The sequence below is a fragment of the Ochlerotatus camptorhynchus genome, unplaced genomic scaffold, assembly GCF_037179485.1.
Source record: "Ochlerotatus camptorhynchus isolate MF236.1 unplaced genomic scaffold, CSIRO-AGI_Acam_v1.1 ptg000374l, whole genome shotgun sequence".
NCBI lineage: Eukaryota > Metazoa > Arthropoda > Insecta > Diptera > Culicidae > Ochlerotatus > Ochlerotatus camptorhynchus.
The window spans coordinates 2,536,189-2,556,076 of NW_027040862.1; the positions used below are offsets into that span (position 1 = coordinate 2,536,189).

The following is a 19,888-nucleotide window of genomic DNA, read 5'->3' on the forward strand; positions in this document are numbered from 1 at the left end:
CTTCATAATCGCCCAGAACTTTTCTATTGGGCGAAGTTCTGGCGAGTTTGGCGGATTTGCCTTCTTCGGCACAAAAACAACATCGTTGGTTTCGTACTAGAGATGGGCGATCCGCTCCCGAGCTGTTCTAAAGACCCGGTTCACTAAAGTGATCTGATGACCCGCGGTTCATTGTTTAGGAACTGCAGTTCAATCACTGATATCAGACCGTCACTTTTTAGCGAAACTTTTCAAAAAGGACTAATTGCGCATTGTACAGCCAACGCGTAAATCACGATGCGCGCGTAGTACAGCATGTGCCTACCAAACTTCTACTTCTTTACTGATATTAAAAGTTCCGCCGCATTTTTTGTTCTTATATCCGCCAGCTAATCGAGGATGGATCTTTAGAAAACTAATCAAATGGCTAGTAGTGTCAAATCCGTAGCGCCTGCTATCATGCTTACTACGAATATCATTGTCGGAAGTGCTACTACTCAAATCATATAATTAATTTAGTGGGTTAGAAGGAAAGGGGTTTAAGTGACTTTGATCAATTATCTTCATCGACTTTCTCTTTTGATAGCCACAACTTAACAAACAGAATTTGCGCTATTTATGCACCATAGTTTGATAAAGGAGGTTCTCATCTAGCATTCAGAATGGCACACAAATCAAGGTGTTTGCAGGTGAATTATTAACGAAAGAGAAAGTCGATAAAGAGAATCGATCGAAGTCACTTACACCTCTTGCCTTCTAAACCCCTCAATTGGCATTGTTGACAGCACGTAGCACTGCACAAATCTCCTCCCATCATTATCTGGGGGTGCGGAAGATCCGCACAAAAGCAAATAACCGAAAAGCAAAATGCAGCTCTTCACCTCACAGCGCCGCCTCCGGATCCGAATTATCGACCCGAATGACTCACTGGGAGCTGTTTAGGATGACAGCACTCGGACCTGTCCTGCTCTCGGACCCGTCCAGCTCTTCGGTTATTTTATTCTCTTCGATTCTTCTCATTTCAGAATTTCATAAGACTCGACTTATGAACGACACTTATAAATTTCATAAGTGTGCTCTATGAATGATTTCCGTCTAACATGAGGTAGTTCTTATACGCTTTTAACTAGTTTATTTCCCCAAGCGTGGTTGACACACGGGTCCCGTAATCTCAACGTCCATGGTTCGGTTCCAGTCTGCTCAGATCTTTTTTTTGTCAACATTATTTTTCATAAATCAAAGCAATGAAATTCAAAGTGGCTAAAATTCATAAGTGGTTCTTAAGGAATTCTTACGTTCTTTTGCCTCAGTGCACGATTCAGCCCCGGATCCTGATCTGAGCTGATGATCTGCATGTAGACTGGATTGCATAGCATGAGAAAAGGCGTACCATCGTGTTCCTTTTACTGATATGTTGTTGGCACATTTTACGCGCATTTTAATTTACGCAGTGATTGTTCAGCTGTTCCGTTACACTGAGGTAAAAGAACGTATAAATACCATAAGAACCACTTAAGAATTTTAGCTACAATAAATAGATATAAGTTTCATTGATTTGCCTTATAACAATAATTAACCAGCACGTTGATATTAAGGGTACTGTGTATAGATCACTCGTCTGTTCACGAAAATGGAATGGCAAAGAGCGTATTAAGAGCTATTTTTTGTTGGACGAAAATCTTTCATAAGTCGAGCCTTATGAAATTCTTAAGACTATTTGTGTCAATTGAAGCTTAAAGAAATCTATTGGTTTAGGGTTTCCAAAACCACCTATTTCTTTTCCGATTCCGAATTTGTGTCAAAATTTATAAAATTTCAATGTGAGGTGAAGAGCTGTTCAAAATAATCGGTTCCCCGTAGTGAGCTCGACGGGTCTGATCAGCTCAGCCAGATGAGCTGTTTTACCCACCCCTATTTCGTACCACTCCATCACCGGTTTTGCGTAATGGCACGATGCCAGATCCAGCCAAAACAGAGTGTCACCTTCGTGGGACCGGAGGAAGAACAGCAAGCGCTTCTGGAGGCATTCTTCTTTATATATATGGCCTTTGATGGTGCCGGTCGTTATGTACGGCTTGCTGAACTTGCCGCACCCACAGATCGTCTGCCACACTAAGGCTCTGAACCATTTGGCGAATTTTTTAACTTTTAGTTAAAATTTGACAGATGGAAAGTTATCGGTTAACCCTGCTATCCGAGCATGGTTATTTCTGACAGACAAGAAGTTAAATTTTGACAACCGTGGCTCGAAAACCGGTCGATCGACAGCACGGGGATTTTCGAACATAAGAAATAACTTTCGAAATGTCACTTTTAACCACGAGTTAAATTTAACTCGGCAAATGGTTCACAGCCTAAGTACTTATGGGCAAATTTGTCGACCTTCTTCTTTCGGAACATCCAGGTGGACTTGCCGACGAAAAACTCCAGGCAGGGGATCTGCTCGGCGTCGGCTTTAATGTACGTCTCGTCGTCCATTACGATGCATTTCGTCTGCACCAACCACTCGCGCTACAGCTTCCTGGCATGGGATTTGGCCACGTTCCGAATCGAATGATTCGGATTGCGCTTGAAGTAAGCCCTTACCTTCCTTGCGTTCACGGGGTCGGTCGTCTTCGCTTTTCTTCCGCTGCCAGCTCGCCGCTGAGTCGTCTGGGTCTCCTTGAATGATTTTAAAACACGGGACACGGTTGAATTGTCGATTCCAAACTGTTTCGCAATCCACGTGGGATTGGCCTGTATTTTCCACGACGCTCCCATAATTTTTTTGTGGAAGCACTTTTTGCTTGGAAGCACTCTAAACTAGTTTTACTCAAAATTCCATCAATTTTTCCCATGCAATATAAAGTTATACACAAAAGAAAGTGTTGCATTTTTTTTTTCGAGTACAATCTTTAAGCGCGCTTCAAAAGCAAACATTTCAAATTGAATGTACCTCTTACTTCAAAACGATTCCATTTCTGACACTTCTTGACATTTCCATTTGACAAATTGTTTTAAGGAGAGCAACCTTTGATTTTATTAATATTTGTTTAAGCTACTTAGTAAATTGTCAGAATATTAAATTTTTATCCTAGTGATGGTTTAGCATACTGGATGAACATGAGAATAATACAGAAATTCGTAATACATTATGTGCACGCTGAATACAATTAATGCTCAATGAAAACTTAAAACGTATTATATTTCTAAATAAGGTGGACAAATAAATGAATTATTGATCCAGAAAATCTGTGATTCACACAATAATCTGTATGTGTGGCAACCCTGGTGGCTACTGCGATCGGTTGGCAAACAAACGATATATAGATGCCGGCGTACCAACCAGAGGATGAACGAACAGACCCAACTTGATGTGGTGTGGTTTGTATCCCGGGAAACAGGAATGTTTGCACATCGCAATAACAGGAAGACTTCCTATAGGACAGGGGGATAAAAACGTGTGTAGTTTCTGGAGGTGGTGGAACAAGCTATACAGCATATATTCAGCCTCTCTTTCTCGATATTGAAGCGACCATCGAGCTACGGAGGTACATCTAGGATATTTGTATAGGAAAAGTGGTCTAAGTAGCATGAATTTCCAGCGAATTGGGAGATTTTCCTGTACTTCCTGTAAGTACTCCTGTACTTATTGATCAAACTTTACCCTCTCCGAATTCCATGTAACTTTCCGTAATTGTTCACTAGAGACAATAAACCATGTTTGTGCTGAAATTAGGCCATTTGGACCCGCGCCCGATTTTTTTCAAAATGGCACATTCGATGTTTTTCAATAAATCCTGGCACGAACACGGCTCATCGGAACGAAATGTGGTCTAAAAGCTTATCAAAAATGCTAACTTCTCTGAAATTTCACACTATTTGTACCACACAGTTTGATAAAGAAGGTTTTTATCTAACGTCAAAAACGTCAAATACAACAGGGAAAGGTTTTGCAGCTGAGTTATTAACGAAAGAGAAAATCGATGAAGAGATTCGATCAATGCAGATAGGACCTTTTGAAATGTTTATCTAGAGTAAGGATCTGGGATAGGATTCCACTGCTCAAGGGCGTAGCCAGAAAAAATATATTGAAATGAAAATAAACAATAATTTTGCTCATAATATTACAATATTTCCTCCACAGAAAACGTCATACTCGTTTGACTACGCTAATGGTGGTAAGCTCCAACTCGGATGTTTTAATAACGTCCCTGTTTGGATGATCTGCAAAATGTTCGCTTAGAGTCGTGTTGATTAACTCTGATGTCGACATCAAAGCAGCCGAACATTCTTGATCGGGATTAAATCCGAGGATAATACCGGTTGGAGCTAACCAAGGTTGCAAAGACTCATTTCAGCTAAAATAATGTTTTTCGGAATAATAAAACCAAAAGATGGTATGATGGCATGTTTTACTTGTAACTTACAAGAAGAGGTTACAAAGTATGCGTTGGAAACATAAAACCTGTAAATTTTGCTTTCTATGAGTCACAATCAGCGATTTGCTGATCGCTGAGTGAGTGAGTCAGTGAGTTTGTGAAAAATCGCTGATTGTGACTCTCATGAAGTGAAATAAACAGGTTTATTATGTCAAACACATTCTTTGCAACCTCTTCTTGTATCCTACCAATTCAAAATTTGATCATGGCATCTAATTATTTCATAATTTAGAAAAACATTGTTTTAGCTGAAATGAATCTTTGCAACCTTGGAGCTAACCACCTTTAAATGACCGTTCGTTTGGTTACATTCTACTTCGCCTCCGCTTACCGTATGCGTGATAATGTTTGCACCATCGTACAAATAAGGTTCTTGTTTCACCTGTGCAAACAATGCCTTGGTTTTCTTTGCATGCACTTAACCTATAGCTCATACCGTAGTAGGCTGTGTATGAAAGAAAATGATTCACTTAGTTTAACAGTTACATCATGACGAAGTGGCGTATTCGTGATTTGTCCCACGCGCAAATGTCGCAAAAGACATTTCAATTGCCGTGGGAGTGTCCCGGTGGACCGTCCAAAAGGTTTTAGACCGAAAAAGGAAAGGACAACTATCCGCGAAGGTGACCACAGGTCGTCCGAGGTCAGCTCGGGTTCCGAGGATTATCGCTGCTATCAAAAGGAAGATTCGGGTGAATCCAGTGCGTTCAATAAGGAAAATGGCAAAGGAACACGGGATCAGTGACTTTACGGCACGGAAGATCGTAAAGGAAGATTGCGGGGCGAAGTCGAGAGCACGAAAAAAAAAACTAACATGATTACCAACCGCATCCGGGAGCTACGAGTCGAACGATGCAAGAAAATCTTGAACTTCCTTAAGCGAAAAAATCCGATAATCCTGTTCATCGACGAGAGCATGTTTACCGTCGATCCCGTATCAAATTCCAGAACCGACCGGTATATTAGTTCTCTTCCGGTAAAAGACGTGGCCGACGAGCTCAAGAACGTTTATCTGACCAAGCATCCTGCTAGCGTTATGGTGTTTGGATTGGTGGCTTCCGATGGCAAAAAAATGGACCCGGTGTTCATTCCAGAAGGCGACAAGGTCAACACGGAGGTCTACATCGGGATTTTAAGTAAGTATGTTCTTCCGTGGATCAAAGAACAGTACGGTCCGAAGCCAAAGGTTGTATTTCAACAAGATGGGGCTCCGTGCCACACCTCGAACCGCACTCAGAAGTGGTTGCAGGAACATCTTCCGTTCTGGGCGAAGGATATGTGGCCGCCATCCAGCCCCGATCTTAATCCGCTGGAGTACTCAATATGGCGCGTCATGAAGGCCAAGGCCTGTTCTAAACTCCACCCGAGTACAGCAAGCCTCAGACAAACATTGACCCGTACCTGGAGAGAAATGGATCCAGACTACATTATTAGAACCTGCCGTGCATTCCTGAAGCGTGTGGAGGCCGTAATTGCAGCAAAGTCATAGTTAAAAGTTATTCCAATCGAGCAGAAGACCTGTCAAATATATAAGATATCACCTCTTTACCCAATTCAGTCTCTTTAGTGCAAACATTATCACGAATACGGTATCTATGGAATCACACTTATGAATAACTAATTGTACACGTGCGGAATCCTTCTTTGACATGAATGATGAGACGTAAACAAACATGTCATGTAATATTAAGTGCTCCGAGACTGAAAAGTTTGTTGCTCGACGAAAAGTACGTTTGATTGAGCTAAGTGCACCTAAATTAACATGATTTTTTTCTAAGTGTGTATGCTATATATAGTGCTGACTATAGTCACTATATTTATAGTCTAGCGAATACAAAATCATTCAAACTGGCAACTTTGATTTCTTCAATAATAATCTGGCACCCCGTAAAAATGCTCAAGCTTTTGGAGAACGTTTTCGTTTAACGCAACGGTATGTTTTTTAAACCTACCATACCTGCAATATTACCATTCCATCCGTAAAAAATCTATCGAAAAGTCCATCTAACATTTTACGAGCTGAGTTTCTGGTAGGGAACATTCGATTTGATGTTTGGGTTATGTCGTTTGACGTATAAACGATCAAATTTGACCGTTTACAGGTCAAACGACACAAACAAACTTCAAGTCATATTTTCCCTACCAGATACTCAACCAGATTGTGGCGGCCATCAGCGCTCGTAAAATGCTGGATTATTTGACACTTTACTATTACTACCCCTGTTGGGTGGTTTTGCTCCTCCGTTTTTGACAACATTAGAAGGAGAAAAGGAGACAAACTAGTCAAAAGTAGGTAAAAGTGAATTGGCCGTTGGGTACTTTTTTCTTACCGTGTACACGGCGAATGAGAACTACTCAAATTTGAGTTTAGTTCACTCATAATCGCCAAAAGTGCAGGAAGTCAGCGATGAGTAAAATTTGTCCTGTGGAAAACCTAAAAAATCTGCCGGAAAATGAGGAAATTGACGTAAATTTTATTCAGTCTCACGGTAGTACCAATAGACTGAGTCAATCTAATCTTTACTTTTCTCAAATTCGGGAATTTTTCCCTGGAAAATCCTTGAAAAACCTGGGAAAACATGAGGCAAATTTACTCATCGCTGAGTTCCTGCACTTTTGGCGATTATGAGTGAACTAAGCTCAAATTTGGGTTGTTCTCATTCGCCGTGTGGATAGAAATAATTAGCTGTCAATTAGGTACTGCAGCGTGACGTCATAAATGAACTCAGTGTTAATCGGCTGAACCGTTTTGACAGTTCAGTGGTACTGTTTACAGACACTTAGTCGTTTTTTCGAAAAAAATATATTTTAAAATTTCCGAATTTTAACTTGAAAATTATCGAGGAAATGCGTGGTGAAAGGATGTTGCTCGTGGACAACGCAAAAGTGTGGTTTACATCTCACTGCAATCTGAAAAAATATCCAGAAAATCTACCCAAGAAAAAATCGACTAAGTCCACGTAAACAGTACCACTGAACTGTCATCAGATTGAGGTAAACCCCGACGGTGCAAAACCTAATTATTGGTTTTGTTATGATCGTCGTAAAAAGTGAAACGTTTCTTTCTTTAGGCCGGCGCATAATGCATACGTTTTCGGGTTTTTTGACAGATAATGCATGGGCTAACTGTCAAAAAACCTGAAAACGTATCTATTGTGCGCCGACCTTTAGGTTTATGCTGACAACGAGTTAAAAATCCAGCTGAAATTGAACAGATGCGTAAGTAAATTTGATATGAAAATTATAGACTGTTCCAGAAAGTATAAGAACACTTTCAAAATAACAAAAAAGTCATGTTGTTTTTTCAAGTTTTAATAATTTTATTTGGCAAATCATATTTGTATTTGTATTTCAAATCATATTTTACTCTCGTTTAATCAACATATTTAATCATAGCCAAGACTCCTAACTTTTCCTCGAACATGACCCATTAGCTTCTGCACAGTGGTACTTCCCACCATTTTGACCACTTTTGGCCAATCTTTTTTCAATTCGACAGTGAGCATGCATAATGGCGTATACGCGATGATCGATTCTCTTCATCGATTTTCTCTTTGCATTGCTACAGCTAAACGAAACAATTTTGTAGAATTTGTTCAATGTAGAATTGTAACAGGTTGTATTGTCTATCAAAAGCAACAGCAAACGCACCGACAAACGTTAAATCTAGCGAGTTATTAACAAAAGAGAAAATCGATGAAGAGAATCGATCATCGCGTATACGCCCTTATGAATGCTCACTGTCGAATTTTTGGATGTCGTCCGCTGCTTTTATTAATTTTCGAAGCTTTGCTTTGGTTAATGCCCAAAAAGTCTCGATTGGCCGTGCCTCCGGGCAGTTCGGCGGATTCATGTCTTTCGGCACGAAACATACATTTTGGCTTTTATACCATTCTAAAATGTCCTTTGCGTAATGACATGACGCCAAATCAGGCCAAAATACTACTTGACCTTCGTGCTGCCTGATCTTCGGCAACAATCGCTTCTGGAGACATTCCTTAACGTATTTCTGAGTGTTCATCGTCTCCGTTGTGATGTACGGACTAGGTGTTTTACCACACTCGCATATTGCCTGCCAAACCATAACCTTCTTTCCGAATTTTTCGGTAAAAATTGCCTTCTCCGTTTCGGGGATGTCCTTGCCTTCACTTACAGTATAGAATTGTGGTCCGGGAAGCGTTTTGTAATCTAGTTTCACGTACGTTTCGTCGTCCATTATTATACACCCAGAATTTCGATACAATAACGAATCGTAGAGTTTGCGGGCCCGTGGTTTCACAGGAAACATAAACACAAAACTGAGCACTTTTTTGATGCTATGTCATTCAGAAATGAGCAAACAAAAGGACGCAGCCAAAATATGTTGAAATATTTCATTATATTCAAAGTGACCGTTAAAATAAGGTGTGCTTATACTTTCTGGAACAGTCTATAGAACTATGGCAATGATGCCATTCACAATGATGGTGGGACCTTCCTCGATCATTAATTTGTTATCTCAGAATTCTAGATAGAGCGGAATTAGGGCCTAACAGCTTTTGTAAACAATGACTTTTCTTGGTGATTTCTAGAAATTCAAGGCTCCCCACGCAAACCAACATCCTCATCGGGTAGAGAAAGACTTCCCCTAATCGATAAGGATGTTGGTTTGCATGGGTGAGCCTTGAATTTCTAGAAATCTTCAAGAGAAGTCATTGTTTACAAAAGCTGTTAGGCCCTAATTCCAGCTCTATCTAGAATTATCTTCAACCTTTCCTAAACCCTTTAGTGATGCATTTATGGGCATTCGTAAAATGCATGCCCGTTCTGCATGGCTTTGGCACCTGGCCACAACGGGGGGAGTTAAGTTGTGACACTCGGCATCTTGGCACAGTACTCGCTGACCATTTGAATGCCACTGTCCAATCCGACACTGTTGTTATCATTCTCTGGAAGGGGTTGGTCGATTCCAAGAATTGTTAAAGCATACATAGGATCACTAACCGGTGGTTTCATGTTCTGACAACATCTAAAATGGGAATATATTCTTTATCAATACGTACCGTTAGGAATTGTGGTTCTTCAACCTTTGGTTTTCATTTTCTCCAACATTAGATCCTGCTACCGTTTCCGTTGGATCGTGATGTATCTTTCTTCTTTCTGAATCCTTGAATTTTCAGCAGCTTTCGAATGACGGTAGTTCACTCAATGGAGGTGAAAGCCGCCAATTCCTTATAATTGATTGCTTCCAACAGGCAAAGTTAACAATATTTCGGTTCATCGTAAACACGTAAAAGTTACTTTCACTAGGTATCGATCCGAGATTCAATCCTCTACTTGATCCACCATGACAAGTTTTTCGATTTGGAGTTGGAAAACCACCGGCTTGCTGTGATTAGGATAAAAATTGCCGTGAAATTTTGTAGAGCAAAACAAAAACAAAAACGAGTTACGGTGTTATGATTATTCGTTCGGTGACATTAGTTCACACTCACAGTGATTGTAAATGAGCAGTATCACTTACACTTGTGCTTCAAAGTTCCACCTTTGATTGTCAGAAGCGCTGTTATCAGTGACGTTTGACATTTGTATGGGAGAAGGGAACAGTTGCCAGTCTTCTTGATTTGTAGTCTTCCAAGCCAAGTCTACCTATCGAACTGTCAAACCAGCTACCTATCGTGCAAAGTAAATAAACATTACGATGCTATGAAAGATCCACGAAAGGTATTGCAATAAAATATAAAATATAATCGAAGAAATGATAATAAACATGCAGCGAGCATTCAATTGTCATGGGATACATTTGGTAATGATCAGTAATGAGAATTTCTACTATTTTTTGTTAAGATAATTTGACAAAATCACTGATACAATGATTTACTACTGCCGCTATTATTTTTTCTCGCTAGAAGTCATTTGAAGTTGATGTAGAAGTCCTCTGTTGCCAAGTTAAAATAAAGGGAATCTTTCGAAAACCGTGATGCGAGTTCAACTGTTTTTCTCTTGGCGTGACTCATTATACACCGACTCTAGTGAAAATGACCTCACAAGCCTCAAAGCAGTACTTATGAACCACCAATCTTAACCTGGCTCTTTTCCAACCAGCTGTGCTCACTACTGTTGATAACTTACTTTAGGCCTGATCCTAAGGTCGGTCGAAGGAAAAGAAAAAAAGTTGTAATCGTTCTTCCCCCTCCTTCGTCTAACGCAAGTCTCGGCGCTCATTTTGAGCAGACCAAAGGGAAATTTTCCCGAAAGAGACTCAATAATAATTGATTAATACCCATTGAAGGTGCGCAATCAAGTGTTATGATTAAAATGGCTTGTCCCGCGGCGAAACATAAAAGAAACGATGATTATGCCGGGGGAGCGACCGACCGCAGACCGACGAAAAAGTTGCTCATTGCATAATTTCACAGCTCCTACGAGAAATTCGAACTTTTATCGATTTCCACGTGCGGCAACGGCGCAAGGAAGACGGCCCACGCTTTCATTTTCATCCAGATGGTCGTCCCGTGGTGACGGTCACGGTCGTGGCTATTACCACCGCCGCCATCGTAGCAAATCGATGTAATTTGCATTAAATTTTCATGCCAAATTACTTCTTTCCGGCTCGCGGAGTGAAGACATTTTTTGTTCATCATCATCGTCAGCGTCAACCGAGGACTCCCTCGAGTTTGTGCGGACGCAGTAATTCCTGAAAAAAAAACGAAAGAAATAGAAATTAAGTGGGTGTATCAACTGAATGTTTGAATGATTTTCTATTAGCGTGTGACAGTTGTCAAGACCGAAGTGTTGCCAAATCATTCTCAAAGAGAAAGTCAATGAAGAAAATTTATATGAATGTTACTTAGGCTCTGAACCATTTGGTGGATTATTTTAACTTTTGGTTAAAATTTGACAGATGAAAAGTTATCGATTAACCCTGCTATCCGAGCATGGTTATTTCTGACAGACAAGAAGTTAAATTTTGACAACCGTGGCTCGAAAACCGGTCGATCGACAGCACGGGGATTTTCGAACATAGAAAATAACTTTCGAAATGTCACTTTTAACCACGAGTTAAATTTAACTCGGCAAATGGTTCACAGCCTTAGGTAAAGAGCCTGAATTTATAAAGAGACGACATGTTAAAATTGGAACATTCGATTGTCTGTCAAAGTCATAGGAAAAGTCATTCCAATCGAGCAGAAGACCTGTCAAATAGATAAGATGTCGCCTCTTTATAAATTCAGGCTCTTTACCTTAGGCTGTGTTCCATTTGGTGAATTTTCACTTAAATTTGACAGATGGAAAATTTTCAAATAAACCTGCTATCCCAGCAGACTTATTTCTGACAGACAAGGAATCAACTTTGACAGACGCTTTCTCGAAAATCGGCCGATCAACAACAGAGGGATTTTCGAACATCTTAATTTATTTTCGAAGTGTCAAATTTAAGTGAAAAATTTCCAAATGGAACACAGCCTTAGGCTGTGTTCCATTTGGCGAATTTTCACTTAAACTTGACAGATGGAAAATTTCCAAATTAACCTGCTATTCCAGCAGACTTATATCTGACAGACAAGGAATCAATTTTGACACACACCTTCTCGAAAATTGGCCGATCAACAACAGAGGGATTTTCGAACATTATAATTTAGTTTCGAAGTGTCAAATTTAAGTGAAAATTCACCAAATGGACCACAGCCTTAGTATCTAATGCATTATTCAGTTTGATTTTTTTTAAACGTAGTGCTGTAACAGGTTGTATTGGCTATCAAAACCAACTGAAAACGCACCGAGAAATGTTTTAATCCAAGTGAGTTATTGACAGAAGAGAATCGATCATCGCAATTAGGCCCTAACGAACACTCATCGCATCAACTAAATTTCATCAAAATCGATGAAAACCCAACTGCCAGGAAAACATCCCGACTTCGCTTAATTTGAATGGGTATACCTTTTGCACAAAACCCATCGTCGGCGTCATAAATATATCGTAAATAAAGAGTTACATGTCGAACGAACATACAGCTGCAAGAGTTATTTCCCTTGATGTCATCCGTCTCTGCTGATCCAGCACATCCCCCTCTGCCTCACAGAATCCAAAAACCGAAATGTTCCCATTCATCTTCCATTATACAATGTGGGACGTATCAACTTTGTGACCAACGAGTCCCGCGCCCCCTAACCGCCTCTCTGCACCAATGCAACACAAATGAAAAGCCATTTCAAAAATCTAATTCATTTATGGCATTTGGCAAACAGTCACATCTTCATCGACATTTCAAAAGGGCGAAATTTCTTTCTTTTTTACATTGGCTTTAGTCGCCAGTTTCTTGCGAATGAACGCTCACACATACACAGGTAGAGGAATGTTTCCTCTACCAACTGACATCGGTTAATTTGCAGCTTTTATTTCTGATAAAGTCATTGTTTACAAAAGCAGTTTCGCCCTAATGCAATGTTGGCAGCGGTATGGTACCGCCGCAGCTCAATCCCAATACAAAAGGGCAGCAGAAATGTGTGTGTGTGTGTTGTTTAGGCGGAGGATGTTCGGGTTTTACGGGTCGGGTCGGGTCGTATCGTATATATCGTTATGGTTCCCCAGGGAGGGGGCAGGGATTCCGAGGCCCATAACTCGAGGAGAATTATATGTCCTAGTTTGGAAGCGATACAATTTTAAAACATCCATCAATGGTCGTTGAGCGAGGCTTGCATTGCTGTGCGAAATCTAGGTTAGATTAGGTTAGTTGTTTCGGATGAAGGGGGGCAGTCACGTCACGAACTGCAAATTGGTTGCAATTAATCTGGACGCTAATAATTATGCGATTATTAAAACCGCCTCCCCCGTTTCTCTCTTTGTCGTTTCCAGCACGATCCGGAACAGTGTACACCAGGTGGCGAGGATGGCAACTTCATTATGTTCGCCCGGGCCACGTCCGGCGACAAGCGGAACAACAACCGGTTCAGTCCCTGCTCGCTGAAGGCGATAGAGCCGGTCCTGAATGCCAAAGCACGCAGCGCCAAGGGGTGCTTCACTGGTAGGGTTTTCTTTTTAAATTAGGTGGCCTAGCTTACTAGCGTGACGGCATTCTAACCGCACTTTTTTTTATTCCGCAGAACCACAAGCTTCCATCTGCGGGAACGGGGTGGTGGAACCGGGCGAGCAGTGCGACTGCGGCTGGGAGGAGGACTGCAAGGATTCTTGCTGCTACCCGATGTCCCGGAACGGGAGGTACGGCAAGAATGCGTGCACGCTAACACCGAAGTAAGTATATCGGACGGGGATCGTTCATGGGCCGGTTAGAGCGGATGGCCTTGAGTCAAATTTTTGGTGACTCTCCCTATAAATGCCGAAATCATCCAAGAAGGCGAACAACACTGATATATAATTCTCGAGCAAAAAGTCAAAACGTCGTAATTAGTGACTTCATACGTCAATTGTCGAAAGTGCTAGTTCGTCAACACAAACTAACGCCACCAACAAGAAGGTTCTAGTAACATCCGGACATTTTCCAGATACCATCCGGGAAAGTGACCAGTTTCTGACTTGGAAGAGAGCCTATAACGCGACACCTCAAATCACTTAAGAATTCGATGGTGGTAGATATATCGAGTTTCCTGGAACATATTGGTCAACATCCGGCTATGTTCCGGGAACCCCTAGGGAAGTGGCCAATTTCCGACTTGAACCAAAACCCATCAAGCGACACCTCAAATCACTTGAGAATTCTGAAACAAGTTTATTAGTAGCCATATCGAGTGCCTAGGACCACGTTGGCCACCCCCGGACATATTCCAGGCAGCACCAGGAAAGGGGGCAGTTTCTGACTAGGGCCAAAACCCATCATGCGACACCTCAAATCACTTGAGAATTCTGAAACAAGTTTAATGGTGGTAGCCATATCGAATGAATCGTAATGACATGAACCGTATTGACTCATGTAGGCCGTAGTTCGCAGCCGGGGTCCGATATGAAGGAAATTCATATTTCGAAGAACTCGCTCAGGAGCGTAGGTTTCTAATTCGGCCAACATTCTGAAAGAGTCGGTTTCGCCTAGTAACACTTTTGCCGTAGATACTGCCTGGATAACTATTCGCCTATGTTCTAGGGTTTCAAGATCCCGGAGTAGACAACGATCGGCATATGGTGAAAGGTGACGAAGGGCGTATCGAACGAGTTTCGTTTGAACAGATTCAATCCTCGCTTGATACGGGCACACGCAGAGAAATGATTCTTAAATTCAAATGGATATATTTTTGGCTCAGGGCCTAATATATTTTTGGCATAGATTCAAATATATTATTCGGTTAATTCAAAGAAAAATATTTTTGAATCAACAAACCGGTTGTAGAGTTAATAATCTGTTTGTTGATTCTAAAAACTATTTTGTTGATTCAAAAATATGTATTGTTGAAATAGTGATACAATATGCTTGAATCAAGAACAAAATACATTAGGCCCTGAAACAAAAATCCATTTTTCTGCGTGCACCATATCACTACGCCAAATTCCAGTGTAGATCGCACGCAAGAGCAGTATAGAGCTTTTAGGCAGCCAGGATCACGAAACTCTTCGGAGATCTTGAATGTGAAACAGAGTTGTCTATTGCTTTAGCAATTATGTCCGAGTAATGTTGCTTAAATGTTAAAGCCTCAGTGTAAAGCGTAATTCCAAGGTCACGAACTGTGTCCAAGTACTGCAGAGGTTGGTTGTCGATCCTATAATGAAATGCTATTGGGTTCGAGTTGCGATGGAATGTGATAATATAGCAACACAAGGTCAGAAAATTCCTAGAGCACCAATCGTCAAAGTAATCGATCAGGTGTTGCAGTTGCAAGCAATCCGCGAAGCATCGCACGACCACGTAAATCTTGACATCGTCTGCATAAAACGACCGGCAGCCAATTGGCAGGATCAATCCAATCTCGTTTATGAAAATCGAAAATAGTTTCGGTCCCAAGGGGCTATCTTGAGGAAAGCAATTTTCACACAGAGTTTTCTATTGGTAAGGTAGGATTTAAACCAACGAATGAAGCCATCTGACACGCCAAGCGTATCAAGCTTTGCTAACACTATGGCGTGGTCAACTCGGTCAATAGCAGCTTTTAGATCCGAGCACACAGCGTCTACCTGTGATCCTGCTTCCATATTTCGTAGGCACGAGGAAATCTAGACCAACAATTGAAATAAGTGGCACAACCAAACGTAAACAATGGCTTTAAACGCGAAGTCCTCGAGAATCAAAGCACATCCAAGCAACCTAACACCATCATCTGATAGAGCAAACTTCCTTTATCGAATGGCATTGTTAGTTTACATGGGAGTGTTTTGATTCTCGAGAATTTTGTGATGGAACCTATTGAAATTGTTGGTCTAGAAATTAAAGGAGCAAGGTTTTTTGAGATCGACCTCTTGGGGTGAAAACCATGTTGGTCCGGAGAAATGTAGCTTCTGCTGGTAGAAAATAAGGCATCGTTATCATCGATGATCTCAAAGTGATGTGATCCCTCGGTAATGTATAGCCTTTCGTTTGTCTCCTTTATTGAAAATCGGGAACATGAACGAAGCATTCCAGTCGGTTGGAAACTCACCCTGCTGCAGCGAAATATTGAACAACTTTGATAAAGGAATGATGAGTTCAGTTGAGAATTTCTTCAGTACGCAAAAAGGGGTTCGATTAGGACCAATAGCATTGAAGAATTTCACCTTCCTAATCGACGTATTCAAGAGTAACCGTGAAAATGTTGAAGTTAAGCACATCGCTGGGAGTATCTCTGATAGCTTCATCAACTTCGGTCGACGTTGAGCACGTTCCTAAAATGTTCAGCCAGAAGATTGCATTTCTCCAGTGACGTGTGAGCGCGTGTTCGTCTTTACTAACGTCCAAAATAGTTTTGAATTGCGGTGAAGATTATCTTGCATGGCGTCTTGAATAGCGTTTATAAAGAAATCGGTTATACATTGGGTATTCCTTGCTGGCTACGGATAACGAACGCTTGGTGAACAGGTTGTGAGCTTGGCAGTATTTTCTAAGAGCTTTAGATCTTAAGCGCTTCAGATGCCGTAATCGAGCATTGCCCCACGGTGGTTTTGAAACAGGTCAGGCGTAACGAGACACAATTGGCTATTGCATGGTTCAAAATCTAATTAAAATAGTTTACAGCTGCGTCAATAGGCGGAGACGAATCAATGATCTGACAGTCTGCCTTGCGAAAATCCAGACCCTGAACATTCATAAGGGCCTAACTGCGATGATCGATTATCTTCATCGATTTTCTCTTTAAATTGCTACAGCTAAGGGAAGCAATTTTCTGAAATTTGTCCAATACAGTGCTGTAACAAGTTGTATTGGCTATCAACAGGCAACAATAAGCGAACCGAGAAATGTTAATCCAAGCGAGTTATTAGCAAAAGAGAAAGGTTACGCCCTTATGCATGCTCACAGTCGAATTTTCGCAGAGAAAGGAAACCGACAGATTGATAAGAGTTTCTACAGTGGTAAACGGCTCCGAAGCTTCAAAAACGGAGCACTCTGGGAAAGTAGTTTCATTCTCCAACACGAGATCAAACAGTCGAGAGTTGGTATTCGTTACGGAGTTGATTTGCGTTAAGCCCTGCAGATTTAAATCGTTCAGAAGAGCACAGCTGGAGGCTGGCATATGTGGGCGTCGTACATCGATGGTTGGGTAATTGTTCGCAGAGGTATTCCAAATCAATCCAGATTGGTTGTAGCCACGAAATAACAGAGCGAGGCCGTTACTATCCAATCGTCAAAGTACAGCATCAATAGAACTGATGTGATTTTCAGTACATACTAAATCCAAGACTAATCACTCTGTCAAGTGTAGTTATCTTTACCCACAGCTGTTCGAGGGTAGGATCAATGCAACAACTGAATCGCTTAGATACTGCAATCAAGACGTCACCACCACGTGATTTGATACTATTATTTCGCTTGTGATCCTTACGGAAGACCGTATATAGACTACCGAATAACTGTGCAGAATGAATTCGGTCATCGAGCCAGGTTTCAGTGAGACCAATAGCGTCGTAACTTGACTCAACAGCGTCAGGAAAAAAAATCGTCAATCTTCGGTCGTAGGCCACGAACCTTCTGGTAATAAACCAAGAGACCATTCGATGGTACAGAATACGGTGGCGGTGAACAGAGTCTGTTTAGCGTTGCTCTGGTACTTGAATATTGCAACGCGACAAAGTATCAGAATTCGATGTTGACTTGTACTTGCCATAGGTGAGAAGACCCTGTCTTCGTTTCCAAACTCAAGGTTATGATGGCGAGAATCAACAACGAGCTCGACTAAGACGGAGCGATAAGGGGATTCCAATGTGCATAGTGCTGAGTGGGCCGGTGATGAATGGAAAGCTGGTGAAGAAGGAACGACTTTGAAGTGACCGAACCTGATCCAAGTGGTCCATGCTGGTATTTGATTCGGAATCGAGAAACTCGTTTTCGGTGGCGCTAGGCTGAAATTGCGACGATATCCTAGAAGCCGAAGAACTATCAACGGACGAACCTAGAACATCTTGTAAATTAATTGTGATTGATGCATAACGAGCTCATCAGCCTGCTTGGACATGATCCGGTGCTGAGGGCAGTGATCTGAGACAGTGGTTGATCTAGTAGAACAACTGAACTGAACTCCAGGCTGATTTGAGCGAACCTAGAACATCTTATGTGGTTGTGAACAAATTGTGACTGATGCATAACAAGCTCATAAACCAGCTTGGACATGTTCCGGTACTAAGGACAGTGATCCGAGACAGTGGTGTAGTGGTTGATCTAGTAAATCAACTGAACTGAACTCCAGAGTGATTTGGGGGAACCTAGAACGTCTTATGCCATTGTAAATGAATTGTGATTGATACATAACCAGTTCATAAGCCTTCTAGAACATGTTACGGTGCTGGAGACAGTGATCTGCGACGGTGGTGGAGTGGTTGACCTAGTAGATCTACTGATCTGAACTCCAGGATGATTCTAGCGAACCTAGAACATCTTTTGCGGTTGCAAATGAATTGTGATTGATGCATAACGTGTCCATAAGCCTGCTTGGACATGTTGTTCAGGTGCTGGGGACAGTGATCTGAGACAGTGGTGGAATGATCGATCTAGTAGATCAGCTGATCTGAACTCCAGGGTGATTCGGGCGGACCTAGAACGTCTTATGTCGTTGTAAATGAATTGTGATTGATGCATAACAAGCTCATAAGCCTTCTTGAACATGTTACGGTGCTGGGGACAGTGATCTGCGATGGTGGTGGGGTGGTTGATCTAGTAGATCAACTGATCTGAACTCCAGGATGATTCTGGCGAACCTAGAACATCTTTTGCGGTTGCAAATGAATTGTGATTGCTACATAACCAGCTCATAAATCTGTTTGGACATGTTCTGGTGCTGGGGACAGTGATCTGAGATAGTGATGAAGTGGCTGATCTAGTAGATCTACTACTTATGTGATTGTAAATGAATTGTGATTGATGCATAATGAGCTTATAAGCCTGCTTGGACATGTTCCGGTGCTTGACACAGTGATCCGATCAGTGGTGGAGTGCTTGATCTAGTAGATCAACTGCTCCGAATTCCAGCGTGATTCAGGCGGACCTAGAACGTCTTATGTCGTTGTAAATTAATTGTGATTGATGCATAACAAGCTCATAAGCCTGTTTGGACATGTTCCGGTCCTGGAAAGTGGGGGAGTGGTTGATCTAGTAGATCTAGTAGATCTAGTAGATCTACTGATCTGAGCTCCAGGGTGATTAGAGGTTTTTAGAGATCTTAAGGATGGTTCCAATAATTTCATGGATGTACCAGAAACTTGAAAAAGGTCCACAATTTCGGGTAAGTTTAAACAATTTCAAGAACCCAGGGTCCATTTTTCAGCCATAAGCCAAATTGGTTCTGAAAAGACATTTACAAGCATTTTCGAAAAAAAATCGCAGCGCTCTAGGATGAGTATCAAGAATTGACCACTTCTACGGTTGTTCCGAATTTTCCAGAGGATCACACTGTGGTTTACAGGGTCCATATTTCAGTTACAAGTCCAAATTTAGTCTGATAGTACATTTAGAAGCATTTTTCAAAAGATCATGGAGTTCAGTTTTACAAAATGACTACGTTTACGGATGTTCCGGATCTTCCAGAAGATCACTCTGTGCCCATTCAGGGTTAATATTTCAGTCATAAGTCCAAATTTGGTCTGATAAGACATCTACAAGCATTTTACCAAAAATCGCAGCGCTCTAGGATGAGTATCCACTTTCAAGGTTGTTCTGGATTTTCCAGAGGTTCCCAGGGTGCATATTCCAGTCACAAGTAAGTCACAAATTTAGTCTGATAGCACATTTACAAGCATTTAAAAAAAAAGTGGAGCTCTAGTTTCAGTTATACGAATTGACTACTTTTACGGATGTTCCGGATCCTCCAGAGGACCACTCTGTGGTAACTCAGTGTCCATATTCCAGTCATAAGCCCAGATTTGTTCTGAAAAGACATCTACA

At 41.4% G+C, this 19,888-nt stretch overlaps 1 protein-coding gene across 1 annotated transcript in view; it reads left to right on the plus strand.

Moving 5' to 3' along the window:
* Window positions 1–19,888, plus strand: part of Kul (Kuzbanian-like) — a 692,619-nt gene that overhangs the window by 666,607 nt on the left and 6,124 nt on the right. Inside the window, exons 11-12 of the mRNA XM_065232791.1 lie at window positions 13,237–13,405; window positions 13,485–13,632. Coding sequence (XP_065088863.1) covers window positions 13,237–13,405; window positions 13,485–13,632 — 317 coding nt within the window. The remainder of the gene's footprint in view (window positions 1–13,236; window positions 13,406–13,484; window positions 13,633–19,888) is intronic.